Here is a 14,624-nt window from a genome sequence, read left to right on the forward strand (position 1 = left end):
TTTTTATTTGCTTTAGGAGCATATAACCCTTGTGAGAAAAATAATGGTGGATGCAAAGCTTTGTGTCTTTTATCACCAAATTTGGGTAGAACATGCGCATGTCCTCAAGATTTTATTCTTGCACCAGACAATATGAATTGCATTGCTAATTGTTCTTCATCACATTTTGTGTGTGCTAATACATTTAAATGTATACCTTTCTGGTGGCATTGCGATAAACATGTATGTTTAGGATTTATATTTTGTTTTATTATATTTTTTAAATAAATAATATCTATTTTAGGATGATTGTGGAGATGGTTCTGATGAGCCTGATACTTGTTTAGACTTCCAGTGTACTCCTGGACAATTTCAATGTAATAATCATCAGTGTATACAGCCTTCACAAATATGTAATGGTATATTTGATTGTAAAGACAATTCTGATGAAGAAAACTGTGGAAATGTAAATACAAGTATTTAATATTATGTTTTTTAGAGAGTGGTGATTCTCAGCCATCTTTATCTTATTGCATACTTTTTATTTAACACATTTTTGTATGTATTGTATACATTTTTATTTTTCATTATTTATGAAATATGATTATTATATTATAAGCTAATAACAATTGGGATATTTTCATGACTCATTGTCATGTTGAAAATTCCTTAGAATTTCTATTGTAATATTGCAATATTGACATAATACATATTAATTACTTACATTATGTATTGTATAGTATACATGTCTTGATACGGACTTTAAATGTCAACGTGGTTCTAAATTTAACAAATTACCAATGCCAACATGTGTATCAAATCAGTTAAAATGCAATGGTCGCATTGATTGTTTGGATGGTGAAGATGAAAAAGATTGTAAATCAAAAGCATGTAGTTCAAAAGAGGTAAGAAAGAATCATATTTTAAAGTAAAATTTAATGTTCTGTCGGAGTTATTAATGGATACATAAAAATTAATTATTTTTTCATGAAAAGTTCATATAGGTTGTGATAATATAAGTATGATTTATTATAATATATAAATTAAATATTTTTCAGTTCAAATGCGAAATTACCGGAAAATGTATTCCAAAAGTTTTTATGTGTGATGGTGAATATGATTGTGGATTAGGAGATAATTCTGATGAACCAGAAGATTGTACTTCGAGAACATGTTCATCTGATGAAATGCGTTGTAAAAATGGTCGATGTATCCATTCAACATGGGTGTGTGATGGTGAAAATGATTGTCCTGATATGGATGATGAACTACCTTCTTGTTTTAACACCACGTGTGATCCAACATATTTTAAATGTGCTAATGGAAAGTGAGTAAACTTTAATTAAAATTCAGTATAAATCATTTGAAGTTAAAGTTTGAAATAATTTTGTAAGTTTGTTATAGTTTTGGGTCAAGCTTAATATTTTATTAGTAATACATATATAGTATAACATTTTGTTAAACTAAATATTCAAACTCAAAATTTGTATCTAAACTTAACTCAAATTATGAATATAATATTTTATTTGAAAATAAAGTAATTGTAAATAGCCTTTAAAAAGTATTTTATTTTTATAATAATGGAAAATTCAAACACAAATCTATGTTTGATTTGATTATTTTTTCTATGATTAAAATTGACTGAAATTTAGATTTTTTTGTCCTTTAAGATTTTATGCTAATATTTTTTCAACGACCAATATGTTAATCATAATAAATTTAATTGAATTGTATATACTTATATTTGTACTTTTGTCTTTCCAATAGTAGTTAAATATTTGTTATACCCATGCATATAAAATGGTTATAAAAGTTTTTTTTTTTAATGTTTTATGGTTTATTTAATTTCATATTTTTATTCTATTATATTTTCATTTCAAATTTTAAGTTTATAAATTTATTGTATTTATATTGTAAAGTTAGTCTTCATTTTGGAATACATGAATAAATAATATATTTAATTAGAATACATAATCAATAGCATATCACTTTTAGTAATAATTTTTTAATATTTTTAATAATAAGTATTTTTATTAGATCTTGTATGGAATCTGTAGTAATTATTTAAACCATTACTATACAATTTATTATAAATGAACTGTACAAAGAGTTATTAAACTTATATATTAACTACTATAGCTTTATCATTAAATTTTTTTTTTTTTATAGATGTATTCCAGGACGCTGGCGATGTGATTACGAAAATGACTGTGTTGATAGATCTGATGAAATTGGTTGCTCACCAAGAAATTGTTCTAAATATGAATTTCGGTATTTTTTAATATTAAATAATGATCATGATTGAGATGTTAATTTAATTAAAACCTTTATAATTGATCAAATCATTATACCAAATACAACACATTATATCCATTTAACATAATTTTAACCACTTGTACAAAATGTATTAGTATTTTAAATATTAATGATTTAACGCAAGTACATAAATCAATTTAGACCTTGAAATTTGAATAGTTTAAAAGAAATTGTAATCATAGATATCTAATTTCTAAATGTCATCTTAAAATATTTATTGATGAATTTAATTTATAATTTATATATTATTTTATTAATTTGCGATTTTAGGTGCTTTGATGGTCAATGTATACCAGCTAGTCAAAAATGTGATGGACAAATTAACTGTTCAGATAATAGTGATGAGGACGAATGTGATTCACGTGTTACTTGTCATAGTGATGACTTTCACTGTAATGGGTCCTATCATTGTATATCACCGTTAGTTATATATACAATTTATTTTTCATATTGTTGAATTAACTATGTAATTAATATACTAAAAATACATTTTTTTTTTTTTTACTAAGAAAATGGAAGTGTGATGGAGATCAAGATTGTCCTGATGGTTCTGATGAATGGAATTGTACAGATAAACTTGGAAAAGGATGTTCAATCAGCCGTAATGGTCAATTTGTATGTAATAATGGTGATTGTATATCACTTGGAAATAGATGTGATGGCGAAGAAGACTGTTCAGATGGCAGTGATGAAAACCGAACTATGTGTGCATTAGTAGCTTGTCCACCAGGAAAATATCGATGTGACAATCATAATTGTGTATTTAATACAAATGTCTGTGATGGTTTGGATCATTGTGGTGATGGTTCTGATGAAACTAAAACGGCATGTGAGTAATTATTTTTAAATGACTATTCATTTTTATTATTTATGATAAAAATGTTAAATGCTAAATGTAATTATTATTAAAATTTAATTCAATTACAAACTTTTTAACACATTCAATACACACTTTTTTAAATTCATACCTTTTAAATTTGTTAAATTTAACTTTATATGGTATTATATTATGTTTTATATATTTTAATTTTTTAATTGTATATTTCTTATAATTAGCTTGGTTAAAATCATGTTCCTTATTTAGAAATTTTATAAATAAATTATTGTCTTAACTATTTTGGTTTAGGTGCCAGTGCTAGTCAAGTATGTGATTCAAGTAAATTTAGATGTGGAAATGGGCTTTGCATAAGTCGCCATTTACGATGCAATGGGTTTTTTGACTGTCTAGATAATTCAGATGAACAGTTATGTAATATAACTAAAGCATCTTGTCAATTTGGGACATGTTCTCAGATTTGTGTACCCAAAAAAAATTCTACCCATTCCTGCCATTGTGCCTCTGGTTACAGTGTTACTCTTCCTAATAAATCATGTCAAGCAATTGGTTAGTTTAATATTTAATTTCATTTACACCTTTTATTGTATATAATTTTTTCGAGATTTATGTATCAATGTATTACTTTGAGTTATTAAATTTTTATAGGGGCTCCGGCATTATTAGTTGTTGCTAACAATGAAGGAGATATTTTCTTTATTGATCCATATAAATCCAAAGAAAACTTATTTAAATCTTCTGCTGTTACAATACCATCTCATAAAATACATTCAATTGATATATTGTGGACAATAAATGCAACATATCTGTTTTGGAGTGATCATAATTCTAAAGCCTTATATTCTAAAATAATTGATAAATCAAATCGTACTACTCGTGATGTAAATACTGCTAAACAAATTGTAAGTTGCCAATTAATATTATTGTATTTCCTTTGATTTAAATTTTATACATTCTTATATTCTTTTGTGTTTTATTTTATTTAGATACAAACAATAGGCACTCCTGAAAGTATCGCTGTAGATTGGGTTTCAAAAAATATATATTGGATTGAAACTTCTGACAGAACCAAAGCTATTAAAGTAGCTACTGTGGATGGAAAAAATATTAGAACCTTGGTTAAACTTGAAGCAGATCGTAAACCACAAAATATTGTGTTAGATCCTCAGTCTGGGTATGATAAATAATTATTGTTATGTATATTGTTTTTTTTTTTTTTTTTTAGTATGGGCCATGAGGTGAATTAATTTTTCACAAACTCAAATTTATTATACATTTATATATTTGTTTTATTGGATCTTATTTAAGCATCTAGTAATTTTGAACTTTGTTATACATTTATAAATTAAACCACAATACATTTTAAATTATAATATGAGAAATAAACTTTTTACGTTGAAAAAAAAAAAAATTAAATTAATTTGATGTCTTACTCAAACATTTTGAACTTTATTATACTCAAATTATTCAAACTAAACTATATGAAATGTTCTTATTCAAATGTAAATTTTTTGAAACTGTTCAATTGTTTTAAACCAAAGGTATTTGAAGGTTTTAAAAATTTGAAAACCCATTTTTATTTTATTTTTTTTTATTGTGATTATACATTTATATTTATGTATCTGTTTTTATTATTCAGGTCAATGTATTGGACTGATTTGGGTCGTAAGCCACGCATTGAAACATGTTCAATGGATGGTTACAACAGACGAACATTTATTAGTGAATCTGTTCGTAGTCCTGCAGGTATCACAATTGATTATGCTGCTCGCCGTTTATATTGGTCAGATACTAAGCCATACACTATAGAATCTGTTTTATTAGATGGAAAAGGACGTAAAGTTATACATAAATTTCCAAAAGGTATACACAATAGTTGTTGTTTATATTGGTTTAGTGTTTATAAGGAATTATTTATAGTTATACACATTTCAGTATTGAAGATTGATAATAATTTAATTGGGTAAATTGGTTCAAAAAGTATAGAAATGCCCTTAATTCTTAATTTTTATAAACAAATTCCTCTATGGGTATTTCATTGTATCAGAGAAATAGAAAATTAAAATTAAATACATCCAGTTTTTCCACAGCTATATTTCATAATAATCTTAGATTCTGAACAAGCAATGATTGTATTGATTTTACTGTTTTTTTTTATGAATACATGATAAGTTGTTGATAAAATGTTTTAATTTTTAAAAATGGGGGGGGGGTTGGATATTAAATTGGATCTAGTTTGTACTTAAAAGAAGTCAAACTACAATTCCTAGTACTTATTTTATAATCAAGAACTCAAACAAAAAACTTAGGAATAAATGGAATTTTTACGCAAATCCAATTTTTAACAAAATCGATTTTGTTGTTTTTTATTAACTCAAAAATGAATAACCGTAAATACTTGAAATTTTCATTAAATATTTATATAATGTTTCCAATATACAATAACATTTTTTAAAACTTTTTAACCTATTTTGAGTTATTTATATGTATTTTCAATTTTTTTTTTAGTTTTTTTTGATAAATGTTGATAAAAAATTATATGCTTAATCAAAATTCTCAAAAATTTAATACAAGATCCCATAAAAGTTATTTTTATAACTATACAAAAATATAAGAAATAAATAGGCATACATTTTTGAGTTGTATGAGTTGATATAATATGGTATAAATATATTATATTATTATAATAACTAGTTATTAATAAGATAATAAATGCAATATTTTTGAGAAAAAGTATATCAATCTACTATAATAATAAAAGTGATATTTATGACTAATAGCTATATCATAAAACATATCATTACTTAGTAATATAGGCTGAAATATTGTTTCCACTTAGAATCATTTTTTGTGTATAATAATATATCATTGAATTTAAATTTAACATACCTATAATATTTATTTACTCGACACATAATGTACAACAGTGTTACTCATTTACCTACTTTCTTAAAAAATGTGTTTAGAACCTACAATAACCTTCGGTTTTAATATATTTTTTTTACAGGTAAACATCCGACTAACATTGAGTTATTCGAGGATTCAATTTATGTATCACTTTTGACAACAATTGTAAAAATTGAAAAGTTTGAAGATAAAAATATAACTATCTTATCTAAAACTATCTTTAGGGCTACAGATTTAGTTATTATGCAAGAGAATAAACATCCAAAAGATTGTAAGTATTTATTTACTTATTTTTATGTAATTGCTTAATATGTTTTAATATTTTAGTGAATAACTATTGTGTATTAAATCCATGTCATCCTACTGCGCTGTGTACTCTAAGTATAAATCCTAAAAATAGAACTTGCATGTGTGCCGATGACCAAGTAGAAGTTCCTACATTGACGGTATGAAGTACATGATTACTAATTTACTTTAATCCACTAAAAATTAATGTTTTATTTACAGGATATAAAATGTGTTGATAAGCAAATCCCTTCTTTGGTTTGTGATCCATCATGTGATAGAGGAGAATGTGTATTAAACGTGACATCAGAATTAGGTTATTGTAAATGTGATCCATTATTTTCTGGAGAAACATGTAGTGACTATGAATGTCATAAATTCTGTCATAATAAAGCTTCCTGTTATGTAGCATATGACGATGAACTGAAAGAATCCAAACTCAAGGTATTTACTATTGCTTTATAATATTTTTTTTTCTGAAAATTGTATAATAATACTTAACATGTATTGTCTTATTAGTGTATTTGTTCTAATAATTGGACTGGTGATCGATGTGATATTCCTGTATCTCCAAATGATTGTTCTACAGGAGGTTGTTTGAATGGTGGAAATTGTATTGACAATATTTGTGACTGTTTGCCAGGCTTTACAGGTTTTTAATAAAAATATATCTATTAAGATTGGTTTTGTTAATATATTTAACTCTAATGAAATCTTATTAGTAATATTTTGTAAAATTATAACATAATATTTAATTTTTTTTAAGGTGAACATTGTGAAAAATGTGTAAACATTGATTGTAAAAATGGAGGTATTTGTGTTAGATCTGATTCTGGTCATGGTGAATGTCAGTGCACTGCTGGATATAGGGGCCCCTCTTGCACTAATTCAGATTGTGATAACTACTGTATTAAGGTGTTATATAAAATTAATAAATAAAAATATTTTTTCTATAATATAATTTTGCTTTTTAGGGAACCTGTTTTTTGGATTCCAATGGTCCTATTTGTAAATGCCATGAAGGATATACTGGCCCACATTGTGAATTTGTAAATTGTGACAACAATAACTGTTTAAATGGTGGTAAGGAATTAAAATGTTTAAGGTTCTATAATTTAGTAGTTGTTGTGATTTCTTTTGAATAGTATACAACAGACATAATTACCATTTGAAGAGTAAAGGTGTATTATTTTAGTTTTTACCCCTTTTTATTTTGCTTATTTTATTATATCACTTTTCATTGTTTTCAGTTAAGAATATAAATGAAATCATTTTTTTTAGGATTTCACAACAAGGATCAGGATTTTTTTTCGATTAATTAATTATAAAATACCAATATTTATTAATAAATTATATTATTATCAATTTGAAGTTTCTCAAAAGGATAATAAAAATAAATTATTCTGTTAAATTTATAAAAGATAAATATAAAAAAAATGTTTCAAAAAAATAATGCTGTTGCATTAAGACATAGCAATTACTAAATTAATATCTCATTGTATTCTAAATACATCGTTTTTAAATTTATATTTTTAGGATCATGTTATATCAAAGGCAATATAACTGCTTGTTTATGTTTACCACAATTCAAAGATCCAACATGCCGTATTGATATTTGCAACTGTACATGTGATAAAAATGATCATGAATGTCATATATATTGCCCGCCTAATCGGAAATATCCTTTATGTGATCAGTTAAATTCTACTACAAGCTTGTGTCATCCAGAAATGTGTAAAAATGGTGGGACTTGTATCATTGTTGATGGACTGCCCACTTGCAGGTAATTTAAAAAAAATAAGTCGCATATTTATTTTATTTAAAATTATCTTTTAGTTATTATTTCTTGGCAATATATTATGTGTATATTTATGTATATATATATATATATTAAAATTTAAAACTTATTATTTTAGATGTGTTGGGCTTTGGGGTTCATCTGATTGTAGTAATATAATTGTGGACTCTGGATCGTGTTTGGGTTATTGTTATAATAATGGTACATGTTACATGGAATCAAATTCTGGAGTAGATGAACCTAATTGTAAATGTAGTTCAGGATGGACTGGATTGCGATGCACTGATCTGTTTACTTGTGAAAATTATTGTTTAAATGATGGCACATGCATAGAGCCTGAAGAATCAATTGGGAGCTTTTCGTGCCAGTAATTATAATTTAAAATTTATTCTTAAAATATCATTATTAATTTTTTTTAAATTGAAATATTTTTTATTTAGTTGTCAAAAAGGTTATATTGGTAATAGATGCCAAACCCAAGTAATAGAATATACATCTTCAGACCACCAAAACAAACACAGTATAAATGCGTTGTGGGTAATATTCTTAATTATTGTGTTGTCAATTGTCATTACTGCCACTACATATTATTTCACCAAGCTTAGAAGAAGGTAAGTTCTACTGCAAATTTATTAATATTTATATATTTATAAATACAATTTGTTGTAATTACTTTTTTTTCTTGTAGAGGCCGATCATTTTTACATGTAAGAATGCAAGAGAATATAGAAGTTAATAACCCAATGTACATACAAGATGATATAGATGATGAAGATATTCATTTGGATCGTTCTTTTCCATTACAAGAAAAAGTAATATATATTATAAGGTAGTCTATCTGTAGTGTATTAATCTTATTTTGTTGAAATTATTGTTTTACAGCCTAGTGGACATTTTGGAAACCCAGTTTATGATTCCGTATACAGTGCTGGTAGCAGTACATCAGTAACTGGCAGTGAAGAAAGCAAAGGTCTTCTACAGAGTACTAATTTGACAAATCAAATATTGTCAACAGAAAATAGCCATGATGAAACATGAAAGTAAATAACAACAAATTTGATATATTAATTTTAAGAATCATTTACTGAAATTATAGTTTATTTAATGAATTTATGTAAAACAAACAACTAAGGATATTGTTTGTTTGCTAAACCCCTTTTGGCTTTTACTCAAGAACAACTATTTGTAGACTTATTTTATTTTTTATTGTATCATTAATACTAGTTCCTATTTCTGTATGAAAAAATACCAGTACAACAATGATTTCCATTAGAGTTGCAACTTAGTAATAAATAATATTTGTACATGGTAAAATTTGTTTATTTCTATAAATACATAATGTAGAAAGACATAAAATTATATTTGATAATGATAGTTGATACATTTTGTACAAGTAACTGAAAATATTTTTTTTATCCCATATAAATATTTTATTTGCATTGTATTCCAAATGTGAATTATATGTGGTTTTAGATGAATTTTACTGTAATGTGACAATATAGATTGCCAGTTTTATAAAATTTATTTAATAGTTTTTAGATTTAAGGTTTTTTGTTTTTTATACTAGGTATAGATATTTTTCTTGTTATAAGCAAGTTGAAACTTGTTTTTTAACTCAATCTGGTTTGTAAACATTCAAATAATGTTTAATTTTTAAATGGACCAGTCAATTTGTGATTTAGTTATAGTAATGTGCAGCTCTTGTCAATTTGAAATTTGAACAATTAACTAATGTTACCAATAATAAATAATCTCATTTAACTTCATTTACTGATTGAAAAGTTTTATTATTGAGAATTGCTTAATATAGGCAGGTACTAGGTATGATTTATAATAATGACCTGGGTAAAACATTAAAATACAAACCTTAATATTATATACAACTTTTTAAATTATTTTTTTTTTACTAAATGAACATTGAAATACATAATTTATATGAAAGTTTTATTATATACATTACTTGTTATAATGCAAAATGCTGTTACACATTTAAAATTATTATCTTAAAAATTGATTTGAATAACTAAATTGTGTATTTTATTATAATTTTTATTACAACATTTAATGTTGAAAGTTGTATTAATGTTTTGTATTTTAAATGTTTTAGAGTAAAATATTTAACTTTTATTTCATAATTACCTAATTTATATATAGAAGATACTTTAAAAAATATATTGTGTTCTTGAAATTAATTTATATTTCAGCAAAATTAGACTAAAACATTTAAAATTTTTTCACAATTTTTATAGTATACATATTATAATTTAGGTAGTTAAATTATATATAAAGACTTTTTAAACATTGCATTTTATTTTGTATACCCACTTTGTAATAACAAAAATGAAAACTAAGACTTTTATAGTTTATTTTTTTTTGCTCAAATATATTTTTAGTTATATTTTTTTTTATTATTAATTTAGTACATACCAAGATCTTATAGTAATAATCTTATTAAACCTTAAGTGCTTCCAATAAATATTGTATTTTGATATATTGTTTTTAACTAAGTAAAAAAAATTCTTCAACTCATTTTCTGGAATAGAATTAATTAGATCTGGTATTAGAGAATGTATCACCAGCCACTATTCTGTGATTCTAAAATAAAGATTTTTTTGGTGGGTCAAACTGTCCAAATATATATTAGGTATCTATACTGCAATCTTGCCTATTTAATTTCGTTCCAATTATTATTATTATTGCCTATTTTGCATTCCTTACAGCGATTTATAATATAATTGTCAAGACAAATTTTACAATTATAAAATATATTTATAATTTAATTTTCAATATTGTTTTAAATAATGTTTGCAGGACGATTATAATTAATTATAATATTTTTATACTATTATAATATAAAACTATGCGTATACTATAAATTGGTTGTGTAATAATGTTTAATTAGACAGTGAAAGTTGATAATGAATTTTTTTTTATATATACCTAGTATAAATATGTTTGGGTAAATGTTATTATTTGGATTAATTGTTTACACAACTAGTCTTACTATTTGTGATTACATTTTTCTGATATTTTTTTATTATTATTATTATTTTATTTTTAATTTTATACTTGTATGTAACTTTTATGAGACTTACATTTGAAAAATAAATGTATTAAGACTTTCTACTTTCATTTTATATTATTTCTAATAAGATCAAATTAATTGTAAAACTCTGTAAATGATAACAATTTAAATCTATGTGCCATATTTATAACAAATTGTTGTACCTATTTTATGTTTAAAACTACTTATTTTAATAAATAACAATATTGTATTTATTGAGAAATGTTTTTTGTTCTGTTCCGAACATATATTATGATTAGTACATTGTAACTAAGCGTATACCTACTATACCTGACTGACTTAAATAAATATTCACATTAATACTAAAATATATAAAAAAAAAAAGTTTTTTTATTACAGTATGTAATATAATGTACACATAAAAATAATAAACTATGTCATGAATGACTATACAATATTATATTTTATAATAAGACATTAATTTTTAATACTTATACAGAATTAAATTTCTTTTTACTGAATACTAAATATTGATAATATTAGGTATATTATGTTGAAATTTTAATATTGTCTATTAAAAGAATAAGTAATTATAAACAATTTTATGACAGGTTTTTTTTCGATTCCAAATCATGTTTTTTTTTTCATTTTGTTCTCAACTATTGTGTTGTTGATACATTTTTATTGTAGGTACCAGCTAATTTAAGAACAAATATATAATATAATGAAATGTATTGGACTATTAAAAAACAATATTATGTACAAATGATATAATAAATCATTATAAATAATCATATTCAATGATCTTGACATGGCATTCTAACTCTATGAAAGATGGGAGTGTATTAATATTGTAAAAAAATACGAGTGTTGACATGGTCACTAGAAATTTAGGCAATCATTGTTATTGATTAATTTATAATTATCCATGGCTTAGTCTGTATTATAATTAGTATCAATTTTTAATTTCTTTAAGTAACTTATTTTATTCGTTTATATGAGGTAGGTGAAATATGGATTGAAAGAGCTTGTATATAAATATTCCATTACTCAAGATTCTGTCATTCGGTATTTATACATTCTATCCAGGTGAGGCGTCGGTGATCAAGTATCACTTCTAAGTAATTATATTAGTAATATTACAAAATATACTTGGGTACTCATAAGTAGAGCGCAAATTTCTATACAATTGCATTTTTTTCCTTTTCATATTTTTGGATTTTTGTCAGTTATCTTTACAAAATACAAACCATAATAGTTTGAAGTTATTGGTGAAATTGTATTTTGCACATTTCTGCATATTTAATGGTTATTGCATATTTTTGCATATTTTTACGAAATTCAATATGTATTGCATTCAATTAAAGCAAAAATTAAAAAATGTATAAAATAAAATTTATCTATTAGCAAAATTAAAAAGTTCTTTATATTATTTGAAGATGATAATGTTATCAATTAATTAATATTTTATATACCTACATTAATTAATATGCAATTTTTAGTGATAGCAATAAAGAAACTAAAAACTTAAAATATATGAAAGCATTTCAATAATTGATGAAATTAAAGAAAAAATTGTAGGTATTACTATTGTCTAATGTCTATTACCAATTAATGGTTAATACTATTTATATAGTTGCTTCAAATATATGAGTACCAATATTAATATTTCTATTAATATTGTAAGAATTTGTTATATAAATATGTAATTATATATTTCTTGCGAACATGCATATTTTTACGATCTTTACTGTATATTATATGGTATATTTTGATACTTTTTAGTGAATAAAAATCCACGCTCTATTCACAAGTCATAAGTATGGGTGAGTTATGAGTATGAAATTATTAAATATTTGAAAATGATCATAATTCACTTAAAAATTAAAATATCGTAAAAAGCCAACTAGAAAACACAGATAATGTTCGTACCTAAAAGTTTTATAAAAATTCAATTCACTCTAATATTAAAACTAAAAGCACACTATTGAAACTGGTGAACGAAAATTTACTATGTCGTACGTCTGTAAGACGGATACAACACATGCAGGCGATACGCCCTCTTAATGCCATATAGTTAGCTGTTTAACCGGAAGAATAGATGTTTGCGTAAGTTATTATTCCTATTATTATGAGAAATTAAATTAACATTTAATGCTGAAGAAATATTAATTATGATGGATAATCTGATGACCGGGAGACATATTGACGCATATTGTTTTCCCTAGTGCAGCTAGTGCCCAATGCATAAAATTATAATATTACACTAATGCAATAAGTACGTCATATATTTTACTGAGTTGACCGTATACTATTTTAATGTATACTCAATATTATTGTTTTCATTGTCATCATTGTGAAATAAGTAATATAAATAACAGACATAATACTTAATATTTTTGCATAAGCCTAATGTAATTCGGGAATTATATTATAAAATGTAATGATATTGTTATAAAAATGATTAGCTAAACATTATATAATTATCGGCAACTTAATAACACTGCAGTAAAGTACCTATTTTGCCTATACTAAACGCCATGTAACACTTTATTTTAGGCGATGTTTAAGCATAAATAGTAATATTTGTAATTTTTATACTCATAAATTTAAAAGTATTTATAACTATTTTAGTGTTAACTATACCGTAGATGGTAGATATTAAATAAATTATTAAAAATATCACAGAGTTCTAATAAAAAAAGTATCATATATATTATTCATGGCAAAAAGTAATCGTTGATGTACACCTTTGTACACGATGCCAATTTGTTCCGTAAAATATAAATATATTTTCATAAAATATCATTAGTTCACTTTCCAGTTCAAGGTTGCGTTAAATTTGGAAAGAAAATATTTAATTTGTAAATGATGGTCTACACTCCATTAATTCCATATAGTTAACTGTTTAACTGGAAGAATAGATGTTTGCGTAAGTTATTATTCATTTGGCGGTGGTTACTTGCAATCCACTTATGCCCAGTGTTTGATTTGAAAAAAAACTAGAAGAGTGGACTCAGTGGATGTTGGATGAACGAACGTTCCATACAAAATTCATTATCATATTATTGTGCGGAGCAAAGCCCTCCACATCTGCATCTTCAGCCACCCACAATCCCCAAAAATCATTAAATGTATTATATAAAAATATTTTAAAATAAAGAAACACTTATTTATTTATTACACATCATCCAATGACATTATAATAATTTAAATTACGATTTATAAAGATAAATAACATGTTATTAATAACTCATCAATACACCGGAATACAATCAAACAAAAAAAAACGAAGAAAAACGTCCGAGGGACTGTCGTCGGCGGTCGTACTCGTTACCGCGATCGCAACCGCTACGAACGTAAACGACGAAAAAATCGTATATACGCACGGCTTTCAAAAGACGCAAACTACGCCAATACGAAAAGAACGGGGAAAACTCTGGAAAATTTATAAAATCCCGTGTACATAATAAATAATT

At 24.7% G+C, this 14,624-nt stretch overlaps 1 protein-coding gene across 1 annotated transcript in view; it reads left to right on the forward strand.

Moving 5' to 3' along the window:
• LOC113550219 (low-density lipoprotein receptor-related protein 1) overlaps positions 1-10,101 on the forward strand; it is a 35,736-nt gene extending 25,635 nt beyond the window's left edge. The window contains exons 48-69 of the mRNA XM_026951929.1: positions 17-222; positions 284-445; positions 720-884; positions 1,038-1,306; positions 2,149-2,250; positions 2,566-2,715; positions 2,805-3,124; positions 3,422-3,679; positions 3,779-4,032; positions 4,117-4,304; positions 4,770-4,993; positions 6,138-6,308; positions 6,365-6,483; positions 6,545-6,766; positions 6,842-6,974; positions 7,089-7,237; positions 7,297-7,405; positions 7,859-8,105; positions 8,239-8,487; positions 8,561-8,731; positions 8,809-8,932; positions 9,003-10,101. Coding sequence (XP_026807730.1) covers positions 17-222; positions 284-445; positions 720-884; positions 1,038-1,306; positions 2,149-2,250; positions 2,566-2,715; positions 2,805-3,124; positions 3,422-3,679; positions 3,779-4,032; positions 4,117-4,304; positions 4,770-4,993; positions 6,138-6,308; positions 6,365-6,483; positions 6,545-6,766; positions 6,842-6,974; positions 7,089-7,237; positions 7,297-7,405; positions 7,859-8,105; positions 8,239-8,487; positions 8,561-8,731; positions 8,809-8,932; positions 9,003-9,158 — 4,148 coding nt within the window. The 3' untranslated portion in view covers positions 9,159-10,101. The remainder of the gene's footprint in view (positions 1-16; positions 223-283; positions 446-719; positions 885-1,037; positions 1,307-2,148; positions 2,251-2,565; positions 2,716-2,804; positions 3,125-3,421; positions 3,680-3,778; positions 4,033-4,116; positions 4,305-4,769; positions 4,994-6,137; positions 6,309-6,364; positions 6,484-6,544; positions 6,767-6,841; positions 6,975-7,088; positions 7,238-7,296; positions 7,406-7,858; positions 8,106-8,238; positions 8,488-8,560; positions 8,732-8,808; positions 8,933-9,002) is intronic.
• Positions 10,102-14,624: the final 4,523 nt, after the last annotated feature.

The sequence above is a fragment of the Rhopalosiphum maidis genome, chromosome 1 (genome assembly GCF_003676215.2).
Source record: "Rhopalosiphum maidis isolate BTI-1 chromosome 1, ASM367621v3, whole genome shotgun sequence".
NCBI lineage: Eukaryota > Metazoa > Arthropoda > Insecta > Hemiptera > Aphididae > Rhopalosiphum > Rhopalosiphum maidis.